At 39.4% G+C, this 25,783-nt stretch overlaps 2 protein-coding genes and 1 pseudogene across 3 annotated transcripts in view; 1 reads left to right on the top strand and 2 right to left on the bottom strand.

Moving 5' to 3' along the window:
* LOC131236953 (ALA-interacting subunit 1-like) overlaps positions 1-25,783 on the bottom strand; it is a 69,127-nt gene that overhangs the window by 19,693 nt on the left and 23,651 nt on the right. The window contains exons 6-8 of one of the 2 annotated variants that reach the window (XM_058234521.1): positions 24,959-25,259; positions 24,505-24,794; positions 21,515-22,022 (exon numbers count right to left, since the gene is read on the bottom strand). In XM_058234521.1, the coding sequence (XP_058090504.1) occupies positions 21,962-22,022; positions 24,505-24,794; positions 24,959-25,259 (652 nt within the window). In that variant the 3' untranslated portion in view covers positions 21,515-21,961. Of the gene's footprint in view, positions 1-21,514; positions 22,023-24,504; positions 24,795-24,958; positions 25,260-25,783 lie in introns of those variants that run through there. The other variant, XM_058234522.1, reaches the window with a different exon arrangement.
* Positions 4,552-15,813, top strand: LOC131236954 (glutelin type-A 2-like; annotated as a pseudogene).
* LOC131230776 (uncharacterized) lies at positions 16,467-17,711 on the bottom strand. The gene has a single exon (XM_058226747.1). The coding sequence runs from the start codon at positions 17,352-17,354 to the stop codon at positions 16,467-16,469; it is 888 nt and encodes a 295-aa protein (XP_058082730.1). The 5' UTR covers positions 17,355-17,711.

Genomic DNA, 25,783 nt, shown 5'->3' with positions numbered 1-25,783 from the left:
AATCAAATATTATCATCTTCAGTAAAATGTAGATATATTAAAGAGATCAGTACAGAAAATCACTGCACTTTTTTGTAATGTTACCGTCCAAATTTTAAATCTTGATGTTAAAGTAATGTTAAAAAAATGTTATAATTATGATTTTCTTGCTGACATGAATAGGCAGTCTAATGTAAATGTTCTCGGGAAATAAGTAGAGTATTTTATAACCATTGCATATTTCCATTATATTAAGGTGATAATAATTTGTGAAACAAACGGCCATTTAGAAGATTTTAAACTGAAATCGGGCAACATAAAAGCCCGGCTCATCCCAGCCTATTGATAGCGCTAAATTGGTAGGGTAGACTTAATGGGGCACACAAATTGTAGCCATGCATGCATGAATTCAAATAATACAAACAGCATATGGAATCCACAGTTGATAAGTCATGGTTTCTGAAATCACATCGATTGAGCAATCCTAACCGCTTATCTGTGAACTCTTGCTTGCTGAAATAGAACCATTTAGACATTTTTTTCATTTTTAACCATTCAATAAATGTTCACCAGTTCCATGGTCAGATGATGCATAAAACCAGGATCAATATTTCGGACCGTTTGATTTAAATTACTCGTATGGCAAGTATCCAATTTCTATGCAATTTTTTGCATTTGTATGCCAACCCCACCTGCGTTCCGAAGCGTAAATGATGCCCATGGTAATGATGGATCGCGCTGATATTTTGCCTGAGAGTCTAACATCAAGGGACACACCTGATGGATGGACTGGATGTCAGACATACAACATGGTTGGCCCACGAAGCTCCGGTGTTGTACGGTCCATGTAAAACATGTGCTGTGCAAGATTTCCGTACAAAGATACCTGCCTACTCCCACCATGATTTATTTATTTTATTATTATTATTCTTTTCATATTGATTGATCCACATGCGTGCACGATTCTTACATTAATATTTGTGGTATTTGACTCATCACTAGAGCATGCTTTTTTTAAACCCACCACAAAAATTTTAAACTTGGCAAATAGATATGTGGACAACCAAACGCAACTTATCCACCTTCAATAGGACCGGAAATGGGCTATGCGAGCAAGCAGGCAAAAACCCAGCTCAGCTGTTTAAAAATTTCAAGCCTGAACCAACCCCCAGGGCCATTGGCGAGTTATCGGACTAGTTTTGGGCCAAGCTAAATGGATAGTGAGTCTGGTTCAAGTTCAAAAATATAGCCTATTTAAGTAGATGTGTTGATCTTGAGTTGAAATCTACCCTATCCAATCTGCCCATGTAGCTTATCAATGTGCTGGGCTAGGCCTAGATGATCTCAGGCAACCAGCCCAAAAGCCAAAACAAATTAATAGATGGTAAGTGTGGGCACATACATATGATGCATGCATATATGTAGCTGATGATTGGGCAGGGCTGACATACATTTAACTCCACAATCCATTCTTAGACCCAAGTCTAATCATACTAGGTCTCCCTTTGGTCAAGCTTAGTAGGTTGGATAGGTCCAAGTGGGTCAAGTCAAGCAATGCGAGGCTCACCTTGGATATGGGTCATTCATTATTAGGGTTGGACCTTTGATGTGGATCATCCATCATGTGGGACCACCTCAATATGGGCCATCATCATGTGGGGCCCACTAGATCATCTACCCATTCGTTGGATGATTTTGCACTCTCATGAAATTGCCAAAGAGAACATATTCCTTTAAATAATTTTTTAAATTGTTGTGTCACCAATAAAACTAAAAGAAATAAGTTATTTTTGAAAGTTGAAAAGCAATTAAAAAAATAACTTACAAAGAAAAGTTACTTAAATAAATAAAAAATAAAAACCTATTTATTTAAGTTTAATAATTAAACTAACTTATTTTAAAATAATAATAATAACTTATTAACTTATATAAGTTTTTTTTTAAGCTACTTATTTAGTAGTATCCAAATGGCTCTAAGTGAAATAAGATTTTTATCTTTTTTCTTATATACCACATCTCTTGAAACCGCACATGGCACTTTTTCATTGAGCCATGTTTAAGGTTACATGAACCTCTTATTATACCAATTCACGTCTACCGGTTGGCCTTGACCAGACCCATTGCCACCCCTATACATGATGAAGAGTGGGGAAACAAGATGATTATCAGGGAGATAACCACTACAAGTTAGGAGAAAAAAATTTAAGTGCCCATGAGGGGCCATGAGATGCCTTTGATTTGAAGGCTCTTGAAACAATCGATATCCCCATAAAAGATTTTCAGTCCAATGCACGTTTTCCCCCCGGTTTCTTGCATTGAAAGCGATCAGCATACCATCTCCAAACTTCAACGGGTTTATATATTTTATGTTGGCCGAAGATCCCGTTAAGATATACACTTCCTTAGTGATGGTTTTTAAAAAATGGTGGAAAATAAAAAACAATGAACTGTTGATACTCATCAGGAAAAGTGCAAGAACATGATGGCTATGATTATTTGATTGCTGTGATTTTTGGGCCATATATTGTCCACAATAGGGTCCATTAATTAAGTGAATTGGTCCCAATAGAAAATCCAGCTGTTAAAAAGGGTGGGCCACAATATAAAGAACACGAGCGGCGAAATCAGAATGGTCAGGTAAGCTATCGTCCCCATATAGCAGTAAAAGCAAAACGTGTAGGTGGATCAACTCATCAAGTTCCCATTGAAATGGGATCTACACGAGGAAAAGCACTTGCCATCCGTTGGCTATTGGGGGCATTCCGAAAACGACCGGATCAAAATATGGCTTTCATGCTAACTCACGGACATGAATTTTAAATGTGGATTTTGTAGATCTCTTGTGCGGAATACAAATTTTAAAATTTGCAGACTGGGATTTGAATACGAACACATGTTACACGCCCTCTTCAATGATCATACAAATATAAAAGTATCATTTTCTGTTACCCATCGATTGCATCCAAGGCCACGGGCGAGTTGAAGGGTCAGATCACAGGTGGATCTCTCTCTCTCAGATAGACGAGGGCTTTGTGGGACACGTGCCAACATGGAACACATGTGCATGATCTTTCCCGTTCATCAGGTGGGGGCACCATGAACATACACTATTCGTGTGTGAGACCAATTGGTAGGCAAAAATAAATACCCAACAGTCCATATTCAATGTACAGGTATGGCCCACCTGATGAGTGGACCAGATTATCAAATAAATGGCCCCCATCTCACAAACATGCTAAATTGTTGCACTGTTCCGCGAAGGCCTGTTTGGATGCATGAAATTAGTCAATTCATGAATTTAAAAGTTTGCTGTGGTATCATTATGAAATTGTAAGTTCTAATTGGTTTTTTTTTTTTTTTGGAGTTTTTTTTATTCATGATTTTCTAAATTTGTTGTTCTGTTGAGCTAATTAAATTTATATTTTCATTGGTTAATTTGTTATTTGAAGTTTTATATGTCAAATTCATGATTTTCTAAATTTATTGCTCCGTTAGGCTAAATAAATTTATTTTAAAAAAAATAAATGATGCCAACTAGACTTTTCAAACTAGGGTTCAAAGTTGAGTGGGTTGGGTTGGGTTGGGTTGGGTTGTGTTGGGCCGGGTTGGTGCTCAACCCTAGCCCAACCCAAGGTTCCTATACTTCAACTCTAACCCAACCCATCCCCAACCCAAGCGGGCTTGGTCGAGTTGGTCGGATGGATACATGCTAATATTTTTGTTATTACATTAATCTATTATATTTTAATACACATCTTATTTTTCGTACCTATAATTTTATTAAATATATATGTAATTATTTATCGTAATTAAAGAACTTCATTTTTTCTAAACAAACAAGCGAAAGTATATATTTGGGAGAGGATTCTAGCGTATCTTGTTAGCTTGAGTCATCGGAAATGGTGTGAACCAATGAGACCCAATGGCATTAGAATTTCTCATGCCTTCAACATAGATGATGCGCACTCAATTATAATTTATAACTTATATATCCATCGGGTTTGGGTTCGGGTTCAGGTTCGAGTTGGGTCAGGCAACCTAAGACCTCAACCTAAGCCCAACCCAACTTTTATTGGGTTGGTGTTTATATAGCCCAAGCTTGAGACCAAACCCGATACATCCTGCCCAAGCCCAACCCAATGTTGGGTTGGCCACAGGTCAGTCGGGTTGAACCGGCCCGACTTTCAGCCTTAATTCAAATCATCCAAATTAAATATAATATAAAAATATTCTAATAATGGATCTAAGCCATCCGTCATACATCTCACCTTTGATGGGATAATTCTAAGCATCCAATTATGATAGTAGAATGTTCAATAATTGATATTGACTGCCCAACACGAGGGCTTCACCTCTAATTGCCCCTCTAAAAACCACTATAATATGATGAACCATCCAATAAATGGACAGAAATTGTTCGTCCATATTTATTATACTAGAAGAGGTTCTTATTGAGTGGACAGTTGACTTACTCTCACATGTAATATTTAAATAGGACACATATGCATTTCATGTTCGCATTTTCTTGTAGTTTATAACAAATTTTTACGTTGGACAGGAGGAGCGATAGAAGAAGCCATGGAAGTCGACCTTTCTCCCAAATCACCCAGGCAAGCTTACAGTGGAAATGGTGGGTCCTACCATATATGGCAAAGCTCCGAACTTCCTATGCTCGGTGAGGCCACTGTAGGGGATGCAAAGCTTGCTTTAGAGCCGCGCGGTCTAGCCCTTCCTCACTATGCGGATTCATTTAAGATCGGCTATGTTCTTGAAGGTGAAAGTTACTCATTTGGGTTTTATGTGCTTGTTTATGTTTATTCAAGGAGATTATTTGATGTAGAGTGGGTCGCAGATAATTTCATTGCCAAGATGGACCAGAAAAGGCCCGATCAGAGACAAAGATGATCCGGACCGTCAGAACTTAAAACAGATGTATCTCACAAACTGGAATAAGTTATCGGATGTAAAATATATGATTTTGGGGTAGGACGAGCTACTTTAGCCACCCAACCTGCTACGCCGGGTTGCGCAAGCCGGATTTGCGAAATACCATCAGATCGGCAGTCGTTTCCCTGTTTTAATTCTGTTTTTACCATAAATAAATAGTAAGTTTTAGTTTGATTATAACTCTTCATCCGTTGGGCTTTAGTAGTTGTGCTTAGAATAATTAGGAGAACAGCATGGTGAAGCCAAATGGGACACTATTTTTAGCCGAAAACCTTGCGCACTAGTAAACATCATGACTGTCTACAAATAGTAAGCTTACTATTTATAGTAAGTCACGATTTCTAAGAGTTTTAGTTGTAGTTTGACTCTGAAATAGCTTCCATGGCTTAGTATCCATATGTAAAAGGTTGTAGATTCGTTTATTTTAGTCATCTATCAATTTCAAATTTTATAGAATTTATTTTCTATTTTTCTTATTCTTTTTCGTTGTGGATTCAAGAAGTCTCTGTGAAGAGTCTAGAGAAGTCCCGTGGATTCGGAACAGTTATCCCTTTAGGAAGATGGTGCTCGACCACACATCCTTCCCTGCATCATTGCTTTAATCCATAAATTGTCTAGGTTCAAAAGGAGTAAACTGATAACTACAATACACTAAAGAACCAAAGCACACTGCCAATAGCACTTGAAATCTACTTATATGTGAATTGAACAATCGAAGGCCATATTCATATGTGGTGTGGCCCACACATTTGATTATGCTCTGTTAATTGCCTGTTTGAACCCTTATGGGTTCCACTGAGCCCTTCTAAGGCTACTCATAATCATTCATTGGGTGGGCCTTGATAAGGATCTGTTGGTCATTTTCCTAACCATCCTTTCTTTTCACATGATGACTAAAACTGGCCTGATTTCAGGGCCATGTAATGTACATAGTGGGCCACACCCAACCCAATGGGACCCCAGATATGGCTTTCACAATTCCAATGTTCTTGTGAAATGTTTCAACAGTGTACCAAGATGGATTTTGAACTGTGATTTTTCACATGGAGGATCATGTTTACACAGGTTGCGGGAGAGCGGGATTGGTATTCCCGGGAGCCGCGAAAGAGAAGGTGGTGAAGCCAAGAAAGGCATAGCAATGGCAATACCATTCGGAGTCGTCTCATGGTGGTTCAATGATGGAGAATCCGAACTCGTCGCTGTGTTCCTGGGGGACACTTCCAAGGCTCTCCAACCTGGTCTTTTCTCCTACCTCTTCTTAACGGGCACGAACGCGATCTTCACAGGTTTCTCAATGGAATTCATTAAAAGGGCTTGGGATTTAGATGAAGAAGAAGCAAATAAGCTCATGAAAAGCCAATCTGGCACCTTGATTGTGAAGGTTAAAGACAGGCTAAACATGGCTGAACCAAACGAAGTGGATGGAGATGGGACTGTTTTCAACCTTGATAATGCACTGTTCGATGTTAATGTGAAGAACGGTGGGCAAGTTGTCATTCAAACAAGTACAAACTAGCCTTTGTTAGGTGAAATTGGGTTTGGCGCCGATCTTGTGAAGCTTGATCCTAATGCTATGTGTTCCCCTGGATACTCATCTGATTCAGCATTTCAAGTGACTTACATTGTTAAAGGGAGCGACCTCGTTGAGATTGTGGGCATAGATGGTCATCGTGTTTTAGAGAAAAGGGTGTCTACAGGTTTATTGTTCATCATGCCGAGGTTCTTTGTGGTGTCTAAGATTGCAGATGATGATGGAATGGTTTTCGATCATCACAGCTCCACAGTAAGTCCTTTCTTCCCCCGTCTACTCCACGTTTGTGTCACACATACACTGCAAATACAAATAATTCAAATGTAAATGTCATACCAATTATAACCAGCAGTCCACATTCCATGGCAACCCTATCGGAGACGGCATCCGATGGAGGAGATATTTGGCCACACAAATGAATTGGATCATCAAAAGGCAGTCACTGCATGTACATTTTGTAAAATTAAATATGAGAACTCTTTCAATTTTCAAAAGAAAATGCAATTTGGTCTTACAATTAGAATTACAGTTCAAGGTTACCCGAATTACAGCTCTAATAGATGGTACTAAGTAAACATTGAAATTTATAAATCAAACGACGAATTATTCTAAATCTTCAAAGCTTAGGCCCTATTTGGTTGCTGCTTAAAAATAATTTAATCTCATTTTAGTTAATAGTAATTATATATTTTGAGATTTCGGTAAGGATTAAAAATAATCTTGATATAACCCATAACTTATAAATGTAGGGAAGCGCGGAAGGTGAGCCCTCAAGATCTGACGGTCTACACGAGTTTTAGAACCCTCACAAAGCAGAAAATTGATGTTCCAATGGCCCACTTATCTACTACTGGAGCAGATGGATCTATTTGCACCCCTGATCCTATGGTATAAGTGGCCCCGGATTGCGATCTATGGATTAGATCGTCCCAAGGTCAAGCTAAAATGGACAGACTATTGTGCACAGTATATCTCTCTCCGTATACTCTCGATATTACTTATCATATCTCTTACGGGAGAGTCTCATCCTTTTATAGGAAAGAATGAGAGATTAGATGAGACCAGATAATCCGGTCTTATCCTTATCTCCCATCTAAAATCAAATTCAAAGATGAATTTGAAATATAACAAAAAAGGAAGAGGCTGTAAGAAGCCTAAACTTATGGGACCCACCCACTAGTGATTGCTCACCGATGGGCCCCACTGGCCTAGGTCCAACATCTCCCACTCAATCACATCGTGGGATAGGCACAAAAGATTTGTCCATTTGACTTGTCTAATAACAATCAAAGACTAAACATCGCGATCAAAAGAATCAGAGGCGTGGGACCAGCTGGATCAACGTAATCTTCTCACAGGTGCTTAAGTACTAAGTGACCACTTAACTAGTACTTAATAACCCAAGCTTTGCAATGTTTGTCCTAGTCCGTATGACCACACCGGATGGAGTTAAGTCCTGATCTGGAGTACTCAGCCAACATACGCACTTATCCAACTTATCGAGTTATTCTGAAAACTTGATTTTTCACAAACTTTGACTAAAATTGATTTAAAGCAATACTTATATATATATATATATATATATATATATATATATATATATATATATATATATATAGTGTGTGTGTGTGTGTGTGTGTGTGTGAGAAATAGAAAGTAATGCAAAAAGTTTATTAAAAACAACTCGATACTGCCGGTGGATAAGTCTTCAAGTGCGTATTTAAAGTTTTAGAAACTTGGTGTAACTGTCACGGGATCTTCCCCATACAGATGTGTAATTTGGAATTAATCAAACCGCTTTTCTAGGATAACTGAGTCTAGTCAATTAAGGTCCTTTCGTCATAGTACACTAAACTAGTGACATTCAATCTCATCCTCATATACACAAGAGGAGGGTAGCTAAGGACATAAAGAGTCACCTACGGGACTGGCTACTCGCACGTTGCAATGATTAGATCGAATCAAAGCAATCTGTAGGTAAAAGGTCCCAGCACGTGGCTACAATCCACGTCATAAAGTAGACAATACTAGGTGAATGTCGAGTCTACAATACACAGGTCATTCTACATGAGGTACGACTCATCTCATAATCTCATAACCTGGCTTTCAATTCAGGCCATAACATTGATCACATGAAAAGGAATGGTGCGATTATGTTATTCGACTTTATCAGTCTCATCTTCAATCTTAAAATATTATACGCGGATACGACTCACTCATATCCTCATCCTTATTATTTAAAATAAAGAGAAGTTCATACCTCAATGTATAAACATAACCCCAAATGTACCTCTCTTATACATTCAAGGTTGGTCAACCCGGGCGAGTGGGTGACCGACCTGCCGATAAAAATAGAAATCCTACATGATCTCAAGGTAAATGTTGATGATCAACTTACCTAATTTATATTAGTATTCAATACTGAATAAATGGAATATATTATTCATTAATGAAAGATCGAATGTATTACAAAACAAGTACATCAGTCAAGCTCTCTTCAATCCCATCTGCCTGACGTGAACCTGAAATAGATCTCTAGCTGTAGGTTTCGTCATGGGATCAGCCATCATCTCCTTAGTAGGAATGTAGCTGAGGACGACTTTCTTATCTCTCACTTGATCACGGATGTAATGATACTTGATCACAACATGCTTAGATTTCTGTTGATGTTTAGGGTCCTTTGCCAAGTCAATGGCAAAAGTATTGTCTATCTTCAGCGATATATGCTGACGAACACTCGGTACAACACCCAGACTCAATAGAAATCTGCGAACCCATACACACTCCTGAACTGCAGCACAACATGTAATGTACTCGGCCTCCATAGATGAAAGAGCTGTGGATGTCTGTTTCTTACTCGACTATGAGATAGCTCCTCCTCCGAGTAAGAATACTTATCCTGAAGTAGACTTTCCATCGTCGGCATCATTACCCCAAGCAGTATCAAAATATCCTTTGAGCTCGAGGCTTATTCTTTCATAACAAAAGATTAGGTATTTTGTTCCTTTGAGATAACGGAATATACGTTTGACGGCTTGCCAATGAGACTGTCCCAAGTTACTCTGATAACGGCTGACTATGCCAACTGCATAACTAATATCCGGTTTGGTGCAAAGCATAGCATACCTTAAGCTCCCTACTGCGCTTGCATAAGGTACTAAGGACATAGCCAATTTCTCGCCTTCAATATGGGGACACGATTTCCTGTTTAGCTTTGTAGCTTTATCCATAGGGTTTTTAATAGCTTTTGAATTTTTCATCCTGAACCGCTCTAAGATCTTTTGTATATAGGTTGCTTGAGACAAGCCTAAAAATTTTTTAAGGCAATCCCTAATGATTTTTACCCCAAGAATAACGTTAACTTTTCCAAGGTCTTTCATCTCAAAGTTCAAGAATAGCTAATCTTTAGTCAATATCAATAATTACATGTCATTACTAGCTAATAGGATATCGTCTACATATAGAGATAGTATCAGAAAAGATCTTCCAGACCGTTTCATGTATACACAATGATCTTCTTTACTCATCGTGAATTCAAAAGTGGTGATGGCCAAGTGAAACCTCATGTACCACTGTCTTGAAGATTGCTTTAGCCCATAAATAGATTTCAACAACTTGTAGACTTTCTTTAGATGCTCTTTGTCCACATAACCCATGGGCTGTTGCATGTATATCTCTTCATCCAAGTCACCATTTAAGAATGCGATCGTTACATCCATCTGATATAACTCGAAGTTTAAGCTTACGATAATGGACAAGATCATGCGGATTGAGGAGAACTTTACAACGGGTGAAAAGGTCTCCTCGTAATCAATGCCTTCTTTTTGTGTAAAATCTTTAGCAACTAATCGTGTTTTATACTTGTCCACTGTAGCATCTACCTTTCTTTTGATCTTTAGTACCCATTTATTACCTATCGCTTTATAATTAGAAGGTAGATTAACAAGTTCCCAGACTTTATTCTTCTCCATGGAAGCGATCTATTCATCCATAGCATTCACCTAATCAGCCGAGTTAGAAGATAATAATGCATCCTGATACGAATCAGGTTCATCATCATCAATTACAACACAAAAGAATGTTTGTCCCTCAATATCAAAGTATCTTCGGGGAATCAATCTCTTTCACTTCGACATAACTCAAGAGCCTGCTGAGATGTCCTCCCACTGTCCTAATGAACTATAAGAGCATCATCATCATGAGAAGCAGAACTCTCCCTCTCTTGAGATACATCGGGTATTTCAAAGAGTTCTATTGAAACTTTTTGCTTCATTCAGCTGGGCTATCTATCTTCAACGTAGGTCACGTCCCGGGATTCTATCTCAATCCATCGTCCATGGTCCTCATAGACTAGAACGTATCCCTTTGAATGCATAGGGTACCTTATGAATACGTGTGCATTTAATGGTTTTACTATCAAGTTTACCTCTATGCGGATTAGGTAGCAAAACATATTACAAAGATCCCCAAGGGCGTAGGTTGGCTAGAGAAGGAATCCTCCCAGACCACATTTCATATGGGGTCTTAGGAATGGATTTGGATGGGACTCTATTAAGGACATAGATGGCTGTCAACAGTGCATCTCCCCAGAATGTGGTAGAGAGATTGGCTTGTGCCATCATCGATCTAACCATGTCCAATATTGTCCTATTCCTTCTCTCTGCAACACCATTTTGTTGTGGAATGTAAGCCATTGTGTACTGTCAAACAATACCAACATTTTCACAATATGATTCAAACGTTTTAGATGTATATTTGCCACCTCTATTAGATCGAAGGATTTTAATCTTTTTCTCAAACTGATTTTCTACCTCAGTTTTATATTTAAGAAAACAATCAAAAGCCTCAGATTTATGTGAGATGAGATACACATATCCATAGCGCGAGTAATCGTCAATGAAAGTGACAAAATATTGACATCCGTTTCTGGCATGTACATTAAAGGGTCCACAAATATCTGAATGGATTATCTCTAGTGTGCCCTTCGACCTAGCTACTTTGGGAAATGGTTTCTTCAAAGTCTTTCTGGACACACAATATTCACAAAATGGCAAATCAACTTTAGATAAGGAGTCTAACAGACTAGAACGTACTAGCTTATCATACGATCCTTTCCTATGTGACCTAACCTCGCGTGCCATTTTCGAGATTCAAATACTACAGTTTCATTCGATATAGCAGATAAAGCAAGAGGGGCATTATCACAATCTACGTCCAGAATAAATAAATCTGAAATTAAATTTTTCCATACAAAAATGAAGTTATTTAGTCTCAAAGAAACTCCTGTTCCGAAAAATTGAATATTAAAACCATCAAATAATAACCTAGAAATATAAATTAAATTTTGACGCATCCCCGGTGCATAAAGAGTATCACAGAGGATTATTATTCATCCTATGCGCGTATGGAGATGAAAAACGTCAATCCTTAGTACATCTTCAACAGCGTTATGCCTATGTACAGCTTGTAACTTCCATTAACTACAGGCCGAAATTCCTCGAGTCCTTGACGACTCTGTGTCACGTGCTTTGTTGCGCCTGAATCCAAAATCCACTCATTAAATATAGTATCAACGGAAGGAATTTCAGAACAAACACCTATATACAAAGTATCTAGTGACTTAGGAATTACCGTCTTTTTATGGGCACACTGCCGAGCATAATGGTCGGAATTTCTGAAGACAAAGCAGACTATATTTGTCTTTTTCTACTTCTTCTTTCCATTCCCCTTCTTGAGATTTGGAGGAGGTGTTGTGGTCTTCTGTTCTTGGTTATTCTTTTTCGCCTTCTTACGACCTTTGAACCGTTTCTTGTTAGCTTTTCGCTTATGGGTCTCTGCTACAAAGGCATTAGCCATACGTGGCTGAATTGTATTCATTTCAACCTCACGTACCAAGTGGCCATAAAAGTCTCTAAACGTAGTGATGGAATCAGTATGATTCAGAATTCTTTTGATTTGGTCCCAAGATTCAGGCAAGGAACGATGCATGACTATAATCTTTTGATTTTCAGTCAATATGCACCCAACATTCGTAAGGGCACCTATCTTTTGCTCCGTCTTACGGATATGATCTTTGATGGGGCAGCCGACGGACATCCTATACTCCTGGAATTCTAATTTCATTGCCCGAACTCTCGCATCTGACTTCTGCGCATAGGCATTTGTCAGTGCTTCCCAGATTCCCTTAGCGATTTGATGCACTTCATACGTAGGTATGAGTTGTTTGTGCATAGTGCTAAGAAGGACATTACGAGCTGAATTATTATGTTTTCGCCGCTTATTATAGCAAATCATCACAACCTTATGTTCTTGTAAATTTTCATTTTCAGCCAATATAGGTTCCTCTTGAACTTCATCAAGTGTGTGCGATATGTCGTCCTCATCCAAAAGGCATCACACCGCGCAGGACCAGTCTTCGTAGTTGTTGCCGTCGAAATGTTGTCCTTTCAGCTGTTCAGCGATTAGCGCTTTGGTGGCCATCTCTATATTGCATAAATATCACTACTTAGCTATGATCTAAGGTATTAACTCCAATCATCAACATTTCTACGTGTTATATAAATTTTCAGAGTATAAAAGTAGTCAATACATCTTAGCGATATCTGAAAGTCCACATATCCGAATGAGCGGTGTAGAACAATCAAGTTCTCTATTTATGATGAAATTGATGCTTTTATAAAATTATAATTGTATAACATGCAACCTTTCATTACTTGGTTGCATGCATCATTTTGTGGAGGAGAATAAACTCCCACTCAGGTTATGCACAACCTTTATTTATAGGGAGCATCTAAGCACTAAGTTTTATATTTTCCAATGAAAAATTTAGGGGGCTTAGATCTAAACATATCAAGCCGAATAATATCACACATATGTACATCATCAAAAAGAAAGAAAAATGAAGTGCTAAGATATCAAGAGAGTTCTATCTTCACTTGTGATCATGACCATTAGTGATGAATCCGATCATTACCGTTAATGTTCAATATTGATGATTGATCCTTATAAATGATCGTTTCTATCACTAATGATATCTGGATCAACAGTGAATAGAATGATATAAAGGAGATCACATCCACACACATGTATATGTATATGTATATGAGCAGTATGCCAATCTTAGGGCCCATCATATTATAAGCATATATGTATCCATTGCAAAGAGGAATTCACTTGTCCGTACTTACCTAGGTTACATGAGAAATCCACTCAGGTGGTTGTTATCCACCATTGGTTCGAAGGCCACGCCACTCATCGATTGGCAAGGATTGCCAGATCCGTGTAACTCTAAAGCTGTGGCCAATGTAAGGTGGGTCTTGTGGGCCCCTATTATGAGTGTCACAGGCTACATTGTAAATTGTATTGCATACTGAATAAACTCCTTTGGGCCTACCTCAAATGTGTGTGGCCTACTTTATAATTATATATGTTTTATTGTTCTTCTTAAGCATAAATTCAAACTCGCCATATGGATGGACGGTTTGGATTCAACACATATCTAGTGATGATAACACATATCTAGTGATGAGACCTATGTGTTGCTGGCGTGAATACAATTTTTATCTTTCAAGGTGAATAAAACACATGACGTGTTTTGGTTGTATACGTCACTACAACATAGTGGTTGAGAGTTGTAATCCTCTTTTCAACGTGAATAAAACATATGACGTGTTTTGGGTCATATGAACACACATCAGTTGGTGTGATGAACATCAGCCAATCCGCTTCTCTAATATGACACCGGTTTGCACATGAGGTGGGCTTCATGCAGAAATTAATGGACGGCTTAAAAGAAGTCGACTACCGTCCACATCTATGGAAGCGGATTGGGTCCACGTCAAAAGCCTTTATATCTATATATATATATATATATATATATATATATATATATATATATATATATATATATATATCACAAAAAAGTGTGCACTGGCTACATCATGCACATCTATGAGTTCAGATTCGACAAGTGCACATGCATCCTTGTAGTCCTTTTTGGTGCATTTGTGCACATCAAGAGTCACAGTGCACACTGATCTGATACCATTTAAAAGCCAGGAGCATGAATCCTATAATTTTTAATAATAAAAAAAGGGGCCACTTACCTTTTTTTTAGATGAAAATTATAAATTGGAGATCCGCCGTTGAGTTTGCTCTGATACCACTGTAGTGAAGCGCAGAAGGTGAGCCCTTAAGATCTGACGGTTTACACGAGATTTGGAACCCTCACAAAGCAGAAGATTGATGCTCCAATGGTCCGCCTATCTACTACTGGAGCAGACGGATCTAATCACACCTCTGATCCTATGGTATAAGTGGCCCCGGATCGCGATATATGGATTAGATCGTCCCGAGGATAAGCCAAAATGGACAGATTACTGTACACACTATACCTCTTTGTATACTCTCGGTATTTCTTAGAGTCTCATCCTTTTATAAGAAAGAATGAGAGATTGGATGAGACCGGCTAATCCGGTCTTATCCCTATCTCCCATCTAAAATTAAATTCAAAGATGAATTTGAAATATAATAGAAAAGGAAGAGGCCATAAGAAGCCTAAACTTATGGGACCCACCCACTAGTGATTGCTCACCGGTGGGCCCCATTGGCCCAGGTCCAACAATATAAACTACGATCTCTAATACATAATTACTGTTAACAGGAATAAGATAAACTCATTTTTAAGTTGCAACTAAATAGAGTTTAGTATTGTATTGTATATGCCTGATATTAAATAAATTGAAATAAAAATAGATAATCTAATTATAGATTTATATTATTACTTAATCAACAATAAGACTTAAATCATGATTTCGGGTCTGTAAAAATAGTGGTCGAGATCGTAACTAACCCATGATCCAGATTTTTACAACTTAATCTCAATTTGTTTACTACTTACTTACAGGAAGCTGACTCTATTAAATGATACTTTATGAAATTTAGTTATTAATCAGTCGACTCGAATCAAGTAAAGACTCATTCGAGTTTTGAGTCGACCCAAACCGGTTGGATTTCCAGTCGAGTCAAGTGTTTCGGTTTTGAGCTATGAGTAAAACTACCTGTCATTGATTCAAAAGCAGCATCTCTTTTCTTATATTTCCTTTGATCTGATTGGTTTTAGTAGCTATGTTTTTCCTTAATTGGACTATTAGTGCTATTTTAAATGATTATTATGTTTTTTTTATATACATAAAATCATCTCTCTTTTGTCAGGCCTCTCTTCAGTCACTTAGCTAGGAAGACATCAGTGTGGAAAGCCCAATCTCCACAAGTTCTAGAAGCTTCTTTGAATGTGGACCCAGATATAGAGAAGATTTTCAGGTCAAAGAGAAGCACAGATCCCTCCACCAAATTAGAGGAAGGCCCAGTTCTACTTCTGCTTAAGATCTTGCAATTTCAAAGCTTTCTCATGCTTGAAATAATCAGCTATGATTTCTCCTTATTTCTCTTTCCAACAAAGCAGTAATGTTGATCTGTTTTAATGACACGGGTAAATGGTTTTGTTCAAAATTTCTAATAAAGTTGTGGGTATGCTTTGGATTCTTTGTTCTTGATCCTTCCATCCTCAGTTTATAAAGGTGGGGCCTACAATTCTGTGATCCAGACCACTGATCATCATGGAATAAACCATCCACAGTTGGGCACATCACATCAGTGGTCTGGATTGCATGCGCACATAGTGTCTGCGACCTCATGTTGAGGATCATATGATTACTCAAATACTGATGCTAGAGCCAGCATCACAACCGTTTGATCTAGAGATTAAGGGACCACCAATTACCAATCAATCAGGTGCATCACCTGTCACCACACTATCAGGTAGGACATGGTCCCCATGCCTAAAAACTATATGATCATCTGATCAAGATCAGATGCTTGAGATGTAAATGCACACCAAACTAAACTAGCATTACAAGAAATCATTTTTCATGCCTTAAAAAATGAAAAAAAGAAAAACAGATATTCAAAAAATCCAATAATTTCAACCCCAAATTCGAAATCACAAAGTTCAATCAAAATGGTAAAGCTTAGAGGGTTTAAGCTCCTTGGTCACATTGAAGAACCTTAGAACATGCAACCATCTATCCCACCTCTTGAGCCGGTGTACTGCCACTGTCTCTGGTATGAGCTCGTGCGAGCACTGCCCATTTGACCCAGGATAATCATACATTGCTGGCTTATCGCTAAACCTGTTCTTCCCCTTGTTGCCAACCTTCAACCATCTCCCAACCAACTTATCCTCAGGCCCCACCGTATCATTGGCTGGGATATCCGATTCAGCTATCCATTCAACTAGGTCCCACGACAACACGAATCCCATGCCAGACATGTAATCGACAAACGGATTTTGGCTAGTGCAAGGGATGACAAAGCCATAATACAAATCCGTCCTCTCCAACGGCTTCAATGAAGCCGCCAGCTTGTCTACCCTTAGGTAAACATCATCATCAGCCTTCATGACGTAGTCATATTGGCGGGAGAGAATGTGGGGTAGAGAAGAGAAGTAGGTGTATGTCTTCCCGGAATTCATGTTCTCAGAACAATTGAGGATGATAATGTCATTGAACCGGATAATCTCCAATGCGATGAGCATACGTTGCTCGACCTTGGTAAGATTGCAAAAGACGAACTTCACGTCGAATTCAGCAATGGGAGAAGATTGGATGCCATAGAGGAGACGGAGGAAGTGGCGGTGCTCATGGTAATCAGCCCGGGTTAGGATACCAATCAAAAGGCTGAAAGCGGGCCGCGGGTGGGCTGGAGGGACAACCATGGCATTGCCATAGGAAGCTAGAGTAGTAGTCTTAGTACTGATGTTGTAGGAGAAGAAGAGGAAGAGGAAAAGGAAGAGTGCAATAAAGGGGAAGGTGGCGAGAACTAGCCAGCGAGTAAGCATTATTTTTCAGTTTTTTAAGTAACGAAAAATGGTGTTCCTGATATATACACATGAAAATGGGATTTGGGTGGTAAGGTTCTTGCAATTCTCGTTTGTCTGTGGGCCATGGTTTTTGGCTTGATTGTAACCGTAGATCATGTTATCCACATGTTGGAAAAAAGTAAAAAGAAGATTTTGTAACTTCCCCCTCGATTTTGAGGGAGATGCAAGGATGGCGTGTGAGCTTTTCAAATTTAGCTGTGAGTGTAGAAATAAAAAGAGGAGAGAGAGACTCAAGGTGCACTCGCAGCTCGCAGGTGCCAACACTGGAACACGTGTAAAGATCCAAGACGCTCATCTGGTGAGAACCACCTTGCAGATTCCCTCAGGCCATTCAGCTCGTCTGTTGTGCCACATAACCACATCGAACGTGGTCTGCTGCTTACTTTTTTCAAACCATCCCTTCTTTTGTTCCCGCGAAGGCCCACTTGATTGGATGACCGGGATGGGCTCTGGTGACAGAATTAAAACAGTGAGGCCCACCTTGATGAACGTCTTGGATCTTTCCTACGTACGGCACGAATGAGCAGCAAGTTCAGCAAAGTACGCTCAGACCAGTGAAATTTGCAGGGCTAGGGATCTAAGGCTATTTTCGTAATTTTCAAGGAAAGCTAGGAAATTCCCTCCATGTCCCTTTTATGTCTTCCCCGTTAGAGGTAGTTGAAGCATTAGAAAATACAAACTGAAGAATGACAATGACAAAACTGCCACCATGACATTACTATTATTACCATTCATTAAAAGACATGGCCCGTACTACCCAAACCCAAGACAGCCGTTGATTTCATTCCACACCCAACAACCCAAATCTCATCCTAACATCTCCACAATTAAAACCTTAGTTCAAGGGGGTCATTTCATCCAAGCCCTACAACACTACACCAACCTTTGGAACAATGGCCACAAGCCTGATAATTTCACCTTCCCTTACATTCTCAAAGCCTCTTCCAAACTTCCACACCCCACCATTGGACTCTCCATCCATTCCCATGCCATTAAAACTGGCTTCCATACTAACCTCTTTGTGGGCAATAGCCTAATCCTCTTCTACGCCCGGTTCGGCCACCTAGATACCATGCACCGACTGTTCGACGAAATTCCTCAGAAGAATATTGTCACATGGACCGCTATCATCTCTGCATACTCCCAGAATGGTCAATTCAGCTATGCAATTGAACTGTTTCATGGCATGCTGGTCGCAGATGTTAGACCCAACTCTTTTACCATGGCCGTGATTCTTGGCGGCCTCTGTTGCAACCAAGGAGCAATGCAAATCCATGGATTTATGATAAAGTGTGGTTTTGAGTCTGATGTCATCATCTCGACAGCTCTGATCGACTCATATGCCAAATGTGGGAACACCAAATTCGCCTGCCGTTGTTTCAGTGAGATGACTCAGAGAAATCTAGTTTCATGGAATGCAATGATTTCAGGATTTAACCGGAGTGGGAACGCTCAAGCAGCGTTGGAACTCTTCGTGGAGATGCAGGAGTCTAACACCATACAACCTGATACATTTACGATCGTTGCAATCCTAGGCTCGTCTTCATGCATGGCATCTTTGAGGCAAGGGAAAGAGATCCATGGTTATGTATATAGAGCTAATATGGAGCATGAAATTTTCATCACCAACAGGCTGATAGACATGTATGGTAAATGTGGAGATGTGGAGAAAGCGCAGCGAGTCTTTGATAACATGCAAGAAAAGGATGTGGGTTCATGGACTGCACTCATAAACTGCTATGGGCTGCATGGGCATGGCACCAGAGCCATTGCTGTCTTTGAAAAGATGAAACAGACCCCATCCGTCACCCCCAACTATGTAACATTCACAGCAATTCTGTCAGCTTGCAGCCATGCCTGCCTCCTACAAGATGGGCTCCGATATTTCAGAACCATGTCTACAGATTTCAGCATTGATCCCACCATGAAGCATCATGTCTGCATTGTAGACATGTTGGGAAGAGCAGGGCACCTCATGGAAGCACTGAAGTTCATTAGTGACATGCCAATCCAACCTGACTCTCGTGTGTGGGAAGCGTTGCTTGGTGCTGCTAGCATTCGAGGAGACAGGACAGCCACAGAGATAGCTGTGAAACAGCTGCTCGAGTTAGAACTTGAAAACTCTGTTGAACTTCATGTGCAGTTGTCAAGCATATATGCGAAAGCAGGGAAGTGGGATGACGTTGCGAAAATTAGAGGAAGGATGAGATCCAAAAGCCCGGGAGTAAGTTGGATTCAGACTCTACGATAAAAACAACTAGGGTGTGCAGGCATGATTCGCATTCATTCATGGAGAATATCAAATTCAAGATCAATGAAGCACCGATGTCAAAAAGAGGACCATGAATCCATCACCTCCTCTGATGAATGGAAGGAGCCATTCGCACTTGGAAACAAACAATAGGGTCAGAAAAGTGGAAACCGATGACCCACCCGATTCAGTTCTTTCCTACCCTTCCAAACACTCAGGCAAGTTCAAAACAAAGTGACCAAACCATCAAATGTCAACTTGGGTGTGCTCCAAACCCTACCTTATTCAGCAATATTCAATCTTCATTGCTGTGAACATAGTTTTTATTTTATTTTATTTTATTTTATTTTTTTGGCAATGAAAAGGTTACTAATTCGATTCCAATGCCTGCTCAATTGACTTCTACCTTTCAAATCAAAGCATTTATAGAGTCACATACATTGAATGATCATGTCTGAGATGCCAGCTGGCTACTAATTTTATCAATACCAGAAAGACAGGGAAAAACAAAAAACCATATTCGTCTCATTAGCTAGACTGATGTCTTTCTTTTCTTTTTTTCTTTTTTTTTTTTCTTTTTTCTGAAGTGTACCTAATTCTTTGTTTTGGGCAACTTAGGTTTGAAAAAAGGAAAGAAGAAAGGGAAATTAAATAATAATAATAAAAAGAGGCATCACAAGCATTTGGAAACATCAAACCTATCTAGGGATCATTGGAGCAATTGGATTTCATTCCAGGAAATTCAGTACAATTTGATTAATTTAGAACCATAGGTAAAAATCACGAACATGCTTAAAAACCAATCTTACTGTTTTCTTCCAAACATTTAGGGCCCATTTGAATTGGCCTCAGATCATGTGTTTATAATATACCCTTGTTACCTTTCAAAAGAAAAAATATAGTTTACAAGGCTGTTTCCTCGGTCAACTCGGCAAAAGCCAATCAGATTGCTTATTGTTAAGTTACCGATTTAATCACCTATTTTGTCAAGCAGGGAAATGAAACAAGCATTTCCAAAGTGCATCCAAACGCACAAGTGTATCCAAATGCACAAGATCAATTGCCGTTTGGATCAAAATGGCCTTTCAGAGGATGCATCCAAACGGGCCCTTAACCTGTGTTTGTATCCACAATTGAAATGGAAGCCAAATAATATTAGTTCAATTGGGAGGAAATTGCCAGATTCAAGTGTTCATAACAAAGTAGCCTCAATTTTTGCAAGGATATGGGCCTTTCCTACGTCGAGGTGGAAAGCGACTGCCTGGTCGTGGTTGGCCTTTTCTCCATAGCAGGGAACCTCCTTGGAACGCGTACTATTGGAAAAACCATTTTCAAGCCCTTAGAGCCTCTCTGTCTATTTCAATCAAGCATATCCCCAGAGAAGCTAACTCCGTTGCGGACTGCCTAGCTTGATGGGGGTAGCTCTAACTAGCAAACCAGGATCTTCCAATCGGCATCAGACCTCCCTCTCACCACCCGAGGGGAGTTGGTCCTAGATAGGACAGGATTAGGGGCGGTCCGTTTCTCTTATAGTATTTTCCTGTTTTTCCCTTTATATGATAGGAGGGCCCCTTGGGGTGGGCCTCCCGAATGTGAATGCCTTGTACAGCTGGGGGTCTTGGCCCCTTTTTATGGCCTGAGCCCTCCGCTCAGCTTTTGTAAGCTCAGTTCCCCATAGTGTTCATAACAAAGTAGCCTCAAATTGCAGTTCATTCTTTTCAAGTCAAACTTGAAACATAATTCCAATTTCGAGACCATAACCCTTGAGATAAAAGCTAAGGTAATTATGATTTGGTCTTTACACTCTATGAACTGATTATTGGGTTGTTAGTCTTATAAGAAGACAAATGAACACTAGAACAGGCTATTGACAATGAAGTACAGAACCTTAATAGTGCAGCCCTGTTTCTATAATTAGCTTGCAAAATAGTGCCAAAAGCATACTCTAAAACAAACAAACAAAAATGAGGGTGCAAATACCAGTGCTATATGTGATTTCCCCAGTAAAACCGTCAGAAGCAAGCATTGGCAACCAAAATTGCCAGATATGCAATGAGGCATTACATTTCGTTACACCCTTGAAAGGAAGACAAGATGAAGAGAATTCAAATATCCCCAACACTCTATTCTATGGCTTCAACCCTTCTACAAACTCTTAAAGCTTCAAACTCAAATTGGTAACCACAAATAGGTACACGCATTAAGTTGATTTGATGTCTTGTGCGAAGGAACCTTAGTCCAAGCAAAAGCAAGGACAGCTACATGCCAAGTACCAGTGCCTGAAGAACAGAAGTAGCGGTGAGTAGCATCGGTCCTAATTCATATGTCCGGCAGGATCTCTGTTCCATGACAAGAAAGATGGATCTCCAAGAGGCCTGCAGAATAGCCATCTTAAGCTCAATTGATGTAAATATACTAAATGGCAAGTGGTAAAAGAGCAACATACTGGAATTCCACTTCTTTTCTTTTCTTTGGTAGATTGCACTTAAGATGAAGCCGGGATGTGGTTCCATAGTGTCTAGTGATGGCTGGATCCCAGTGAAAACTGGGGGGGTGTTTGGATGGAGGAAAGCTAAAACATGGATGCAGAAAAGTAACCCGCACACATGCACACACCCCACACACTCACGCCATAGTGGGATTTCACCACCTATGGATACTCAAACCCTTGACTGGGTGTTGAAACTCCTGAGAGTCTACCACCGGAGCAAGAGTAAGGATCTACATAAATTAACCTCATGCATCTTTTCTACCTCAGAAATTGATTGGCACATTTTTTGGGTGAAATGGATGTCCAAAATATTTGAGAAGCTGGGAAATGGAAACCAGTTTCCAAGGCTACTTTTTTCTATCAAAGGGAGGGCAGAGGGTTTTCCACAGAAATCGATTTCATTTCAAGGGTTTCCACGTTCCCAAATGCATTATGGGGAAATATGAGAGAGTTCATTGACCAGATATGCTGCATGGGTATAGAATGTTGGACGATTGTACAGCAACATGAGTAGAGACTGAGTGTTGCAATGATGAAGCTGTGGGAAGCTTAGGAAGGTAAAAACTTAAGAATCAACTCATCCAAAGCAGCCTAGGTATGTGTACTCTTTATAAAAGAATGACGGGGAGCAAATTGAGATAGTTAGGTAAGAAGCAGCAAAGACAATAGACAACTCCAGTAAGGAGGGGAACTCGATTAGGGTTGAAGGTCCTGAAAAGAGGATGAGAGGGAGACAAAAAGGGACATGGATCAAGGTGATCAGAATATATATGCTTGTTCACTTTCCCAGGATAAGACCATAGATAGGATTGATTGGTGAAACATGACTCATAAAATCAACACTGGATAGCGTAGACGAAGATTGCACTTAGGAAGCATATCCTTCTTCAACGACATTTACTTTTCTTTTGAAAGATTCAATGAAGCCGTTTGCATAGGGAAAAATCACTACCAACCAAAAAATAATTTAGCAAGAACAATGATGGCATTCCATTATGCCCATTTTACGATTTTCAGACGACAAAGGTGTTCCAAATGTCTCATCCAGTCAAAATGCCAAATTATGCCCCAAGCGACAGAAAACTCGAGCAGTATGTTATGAAGCTAACCAGAAGTAAACTGGGAACTCTTATGTTATTTTACTTTTATAAATGGGTACTGAAAACCTACAACCAGCTGTAGGTAAACTTCACCCGTGACCCATTTTCACAAGCATTTTCCATTGAAAATATAAGAAATTATCACAGGCAAAAGTAAAACAAAAATGAAAGAGGCATATAAATATGCTTTCATTGGTAGTAAAATAGTGGGCAAATGTATACAGATTTTTCAACATTATAAAGAAAAAGGATATATGCTCTATCATAAACAAAAGGCCATTGATCATTTTTCAAATATCAAAAGGATTTCTAGATCATCCCACAAAATCTTGAATTTTTCCTTCAATTACTTCAAAAGTAAACAATGGGGTACGCAAACAAAGCAACCAATTATCTGATCGAGTCCCAGATATGGCCAATTGTGAGACAGGCCCACATATGGGCTCACATTGCATACCAGGCCCATCCAAGGGTTCAGACTACGGATTGGATCTTCCTAACCATCCAGATTGAGGATCTGAACCATCCAACCATCCAGTATTGAAGATGTGAACCACATCAGAGGTCCAGATTGACCTGATCAACCATCCAGATCAGATCAAATTTCATAGTGATTATTTTGGACTGGATGAATAGTTCGATTGAACTGTGTGACCCACGAATCCAATTGGATGGCCCTGATGGACTAGCAATTCGCTGTGGGGTCCACATGTCCACCCATATACGGTTTTAGGAATTAACACAACCTATAAGAGGAGAAATAGGTTTTGCACAACCATAATGCCCTAAGGGCTATATGGAGAGATTTAGTAGGATTTAGACCCAAGTTATTTCTTGTTATATTCCCTCATATTTAATTGCAAGATAACTAGGAGTAGTTTTCATTTAATTTGCAACATTCATTGGCCAATAGTGTTCTATTCTAGGCTTTCCCTAGGAGGTATTCTTCTAGAATCTAGTGGTGAGATGCCTCTAGATCCCTTTGATGTGACACCTTAGGGTTTATTGTGTGGTGGACTCCACGTATTTCCGCTGCAAGAAGAGATATCATCAATTTTGTGGCAACAGTTGTACAAAGGTTTGAAAGTCAATCTATTTTTATTTATAAAAAATAAATAAATAATTCTTGTTCAAATCTTTCAAGTTGCACTGCATCACGGACTCTCGTGAACTTTCTCTATATTATGTCAGAAAGAGCGAATTTAAAGATGAGCTCAAGGCCAAGAAGAACAGGAACCATAGACAAGCAACGAGCAAGTCACTCACCTTGGCCTCGCAAAGTACAAGAGTATGAAGCTTATTGCCAAGAAAAGGCACAAGCCACCAACTGTGAGATATGCTACACCAAGGAAATCATTTTTTCCACCTATCCAACTTGTAGTTGAAAGAACCAACTTCTTCTTTCCCCCAAAACTGTACGTGTTATAGTTGTTCTGTATTACCACAGTTATTTGCTCATTAGCTTCCAGGTCCACCTCTATCTTCCCCCAGAGTTTCCTGAAAGTGGGCAGTGCGGCAGTCCGCATCCAAACGATAAGATCTTCTTGCTCACTCAACTGTCACACACAGCTAAAGCAATCAATAGATATGAAAGAAGGAAAAAAAAAAAAGAAAAAAAAAAAAAAAAAGCATAAGGTGTTGAAAGGGAGCATGTGGAAGATGAGCAGGAAATTTTAAATAAATCAAAAAAGGTATCAAGAAAAAAAAAAATTGCACTTACAGGTTTGCTGGCATTAAGCTTGGCACCCCCAATAAGGCCTCCGCTCTGGAAATTCTTTGGATAGACATCATCCCCAAACTTATGACCCTGGTCACTCTTCCAAGCTATATTCTTCTTGTTCACTTCCAATACCTTGCTGCTTAATGAAAATCTGTATGTATCATTGAACAAGCTCCAAGCAATGAGACCACAAGGAACAATTGGTAACCCATTTGAGGCGTTGGCCTCAGGATCACAAGAACTAGTCTCATTCTCATTCTTCTTACTCTGCAGCTGTTTGTCGTTTCTGCTTTTAACATATCTGAAAACAAGTATTAGCAACAGCATCAGTTTGCAGGCACAGAGAGGCTCAAGATTTCTAACAAAATAGTAGTCTCAAAAAGACATGACTCTCTTCTCTAAGGAAACGAGGTGGGCCAGAATATTGGAAGGATTTTGGAAGTGATGCATGATTATGACTGATATAGGTTCTGGATGTGACCCATGGACCTGTTTACTTGATATTTCTGAAGAACTACAACAAGGATTAGTTGACTTTCCACCAGTGACAACCATAAGCTAAAACTAAAAATCATAGACATGAAAAGAAAAAAAAAAAAAACATTATAAATTTGTAATTGAGAATCAACTGGTTGACTCAACTTAGATCCATTAAATACACTATGGGTACGGCACGTTCACCGAACATGGAGAGAGAGGGAGAGTGACCGAGTGAGAGAAAAGCAAAGAAAATTTTGAGGGAAAGGCAGGGGGGAGAGGATGGGGTGGTGTGTAACACAAGGGCATATGCAAAGAGAGAAAGAGAGAAGCCACAAAATGATTTAG

Source organism: Magnolia sinica, chromosome 2 (assembly GCF_029962835.1).
Source record: "Magnolia sinica isolate HGM2019 chromosome 2, MsV1, whole genome shotgun sequence".
Classification (NCBI taxonomy): Eukaryota; Viridiplantae; Streptophyta; class Magnoliopsida; order Magnoliales; family Magnoliaceae; genus Magnolia; species Magnolia sinica.
The sequence above is the reverse complement of the archived record's forward strand: the minus strand, read 5'-3'. Positions and strand labels throughout refer to the sequence as shown.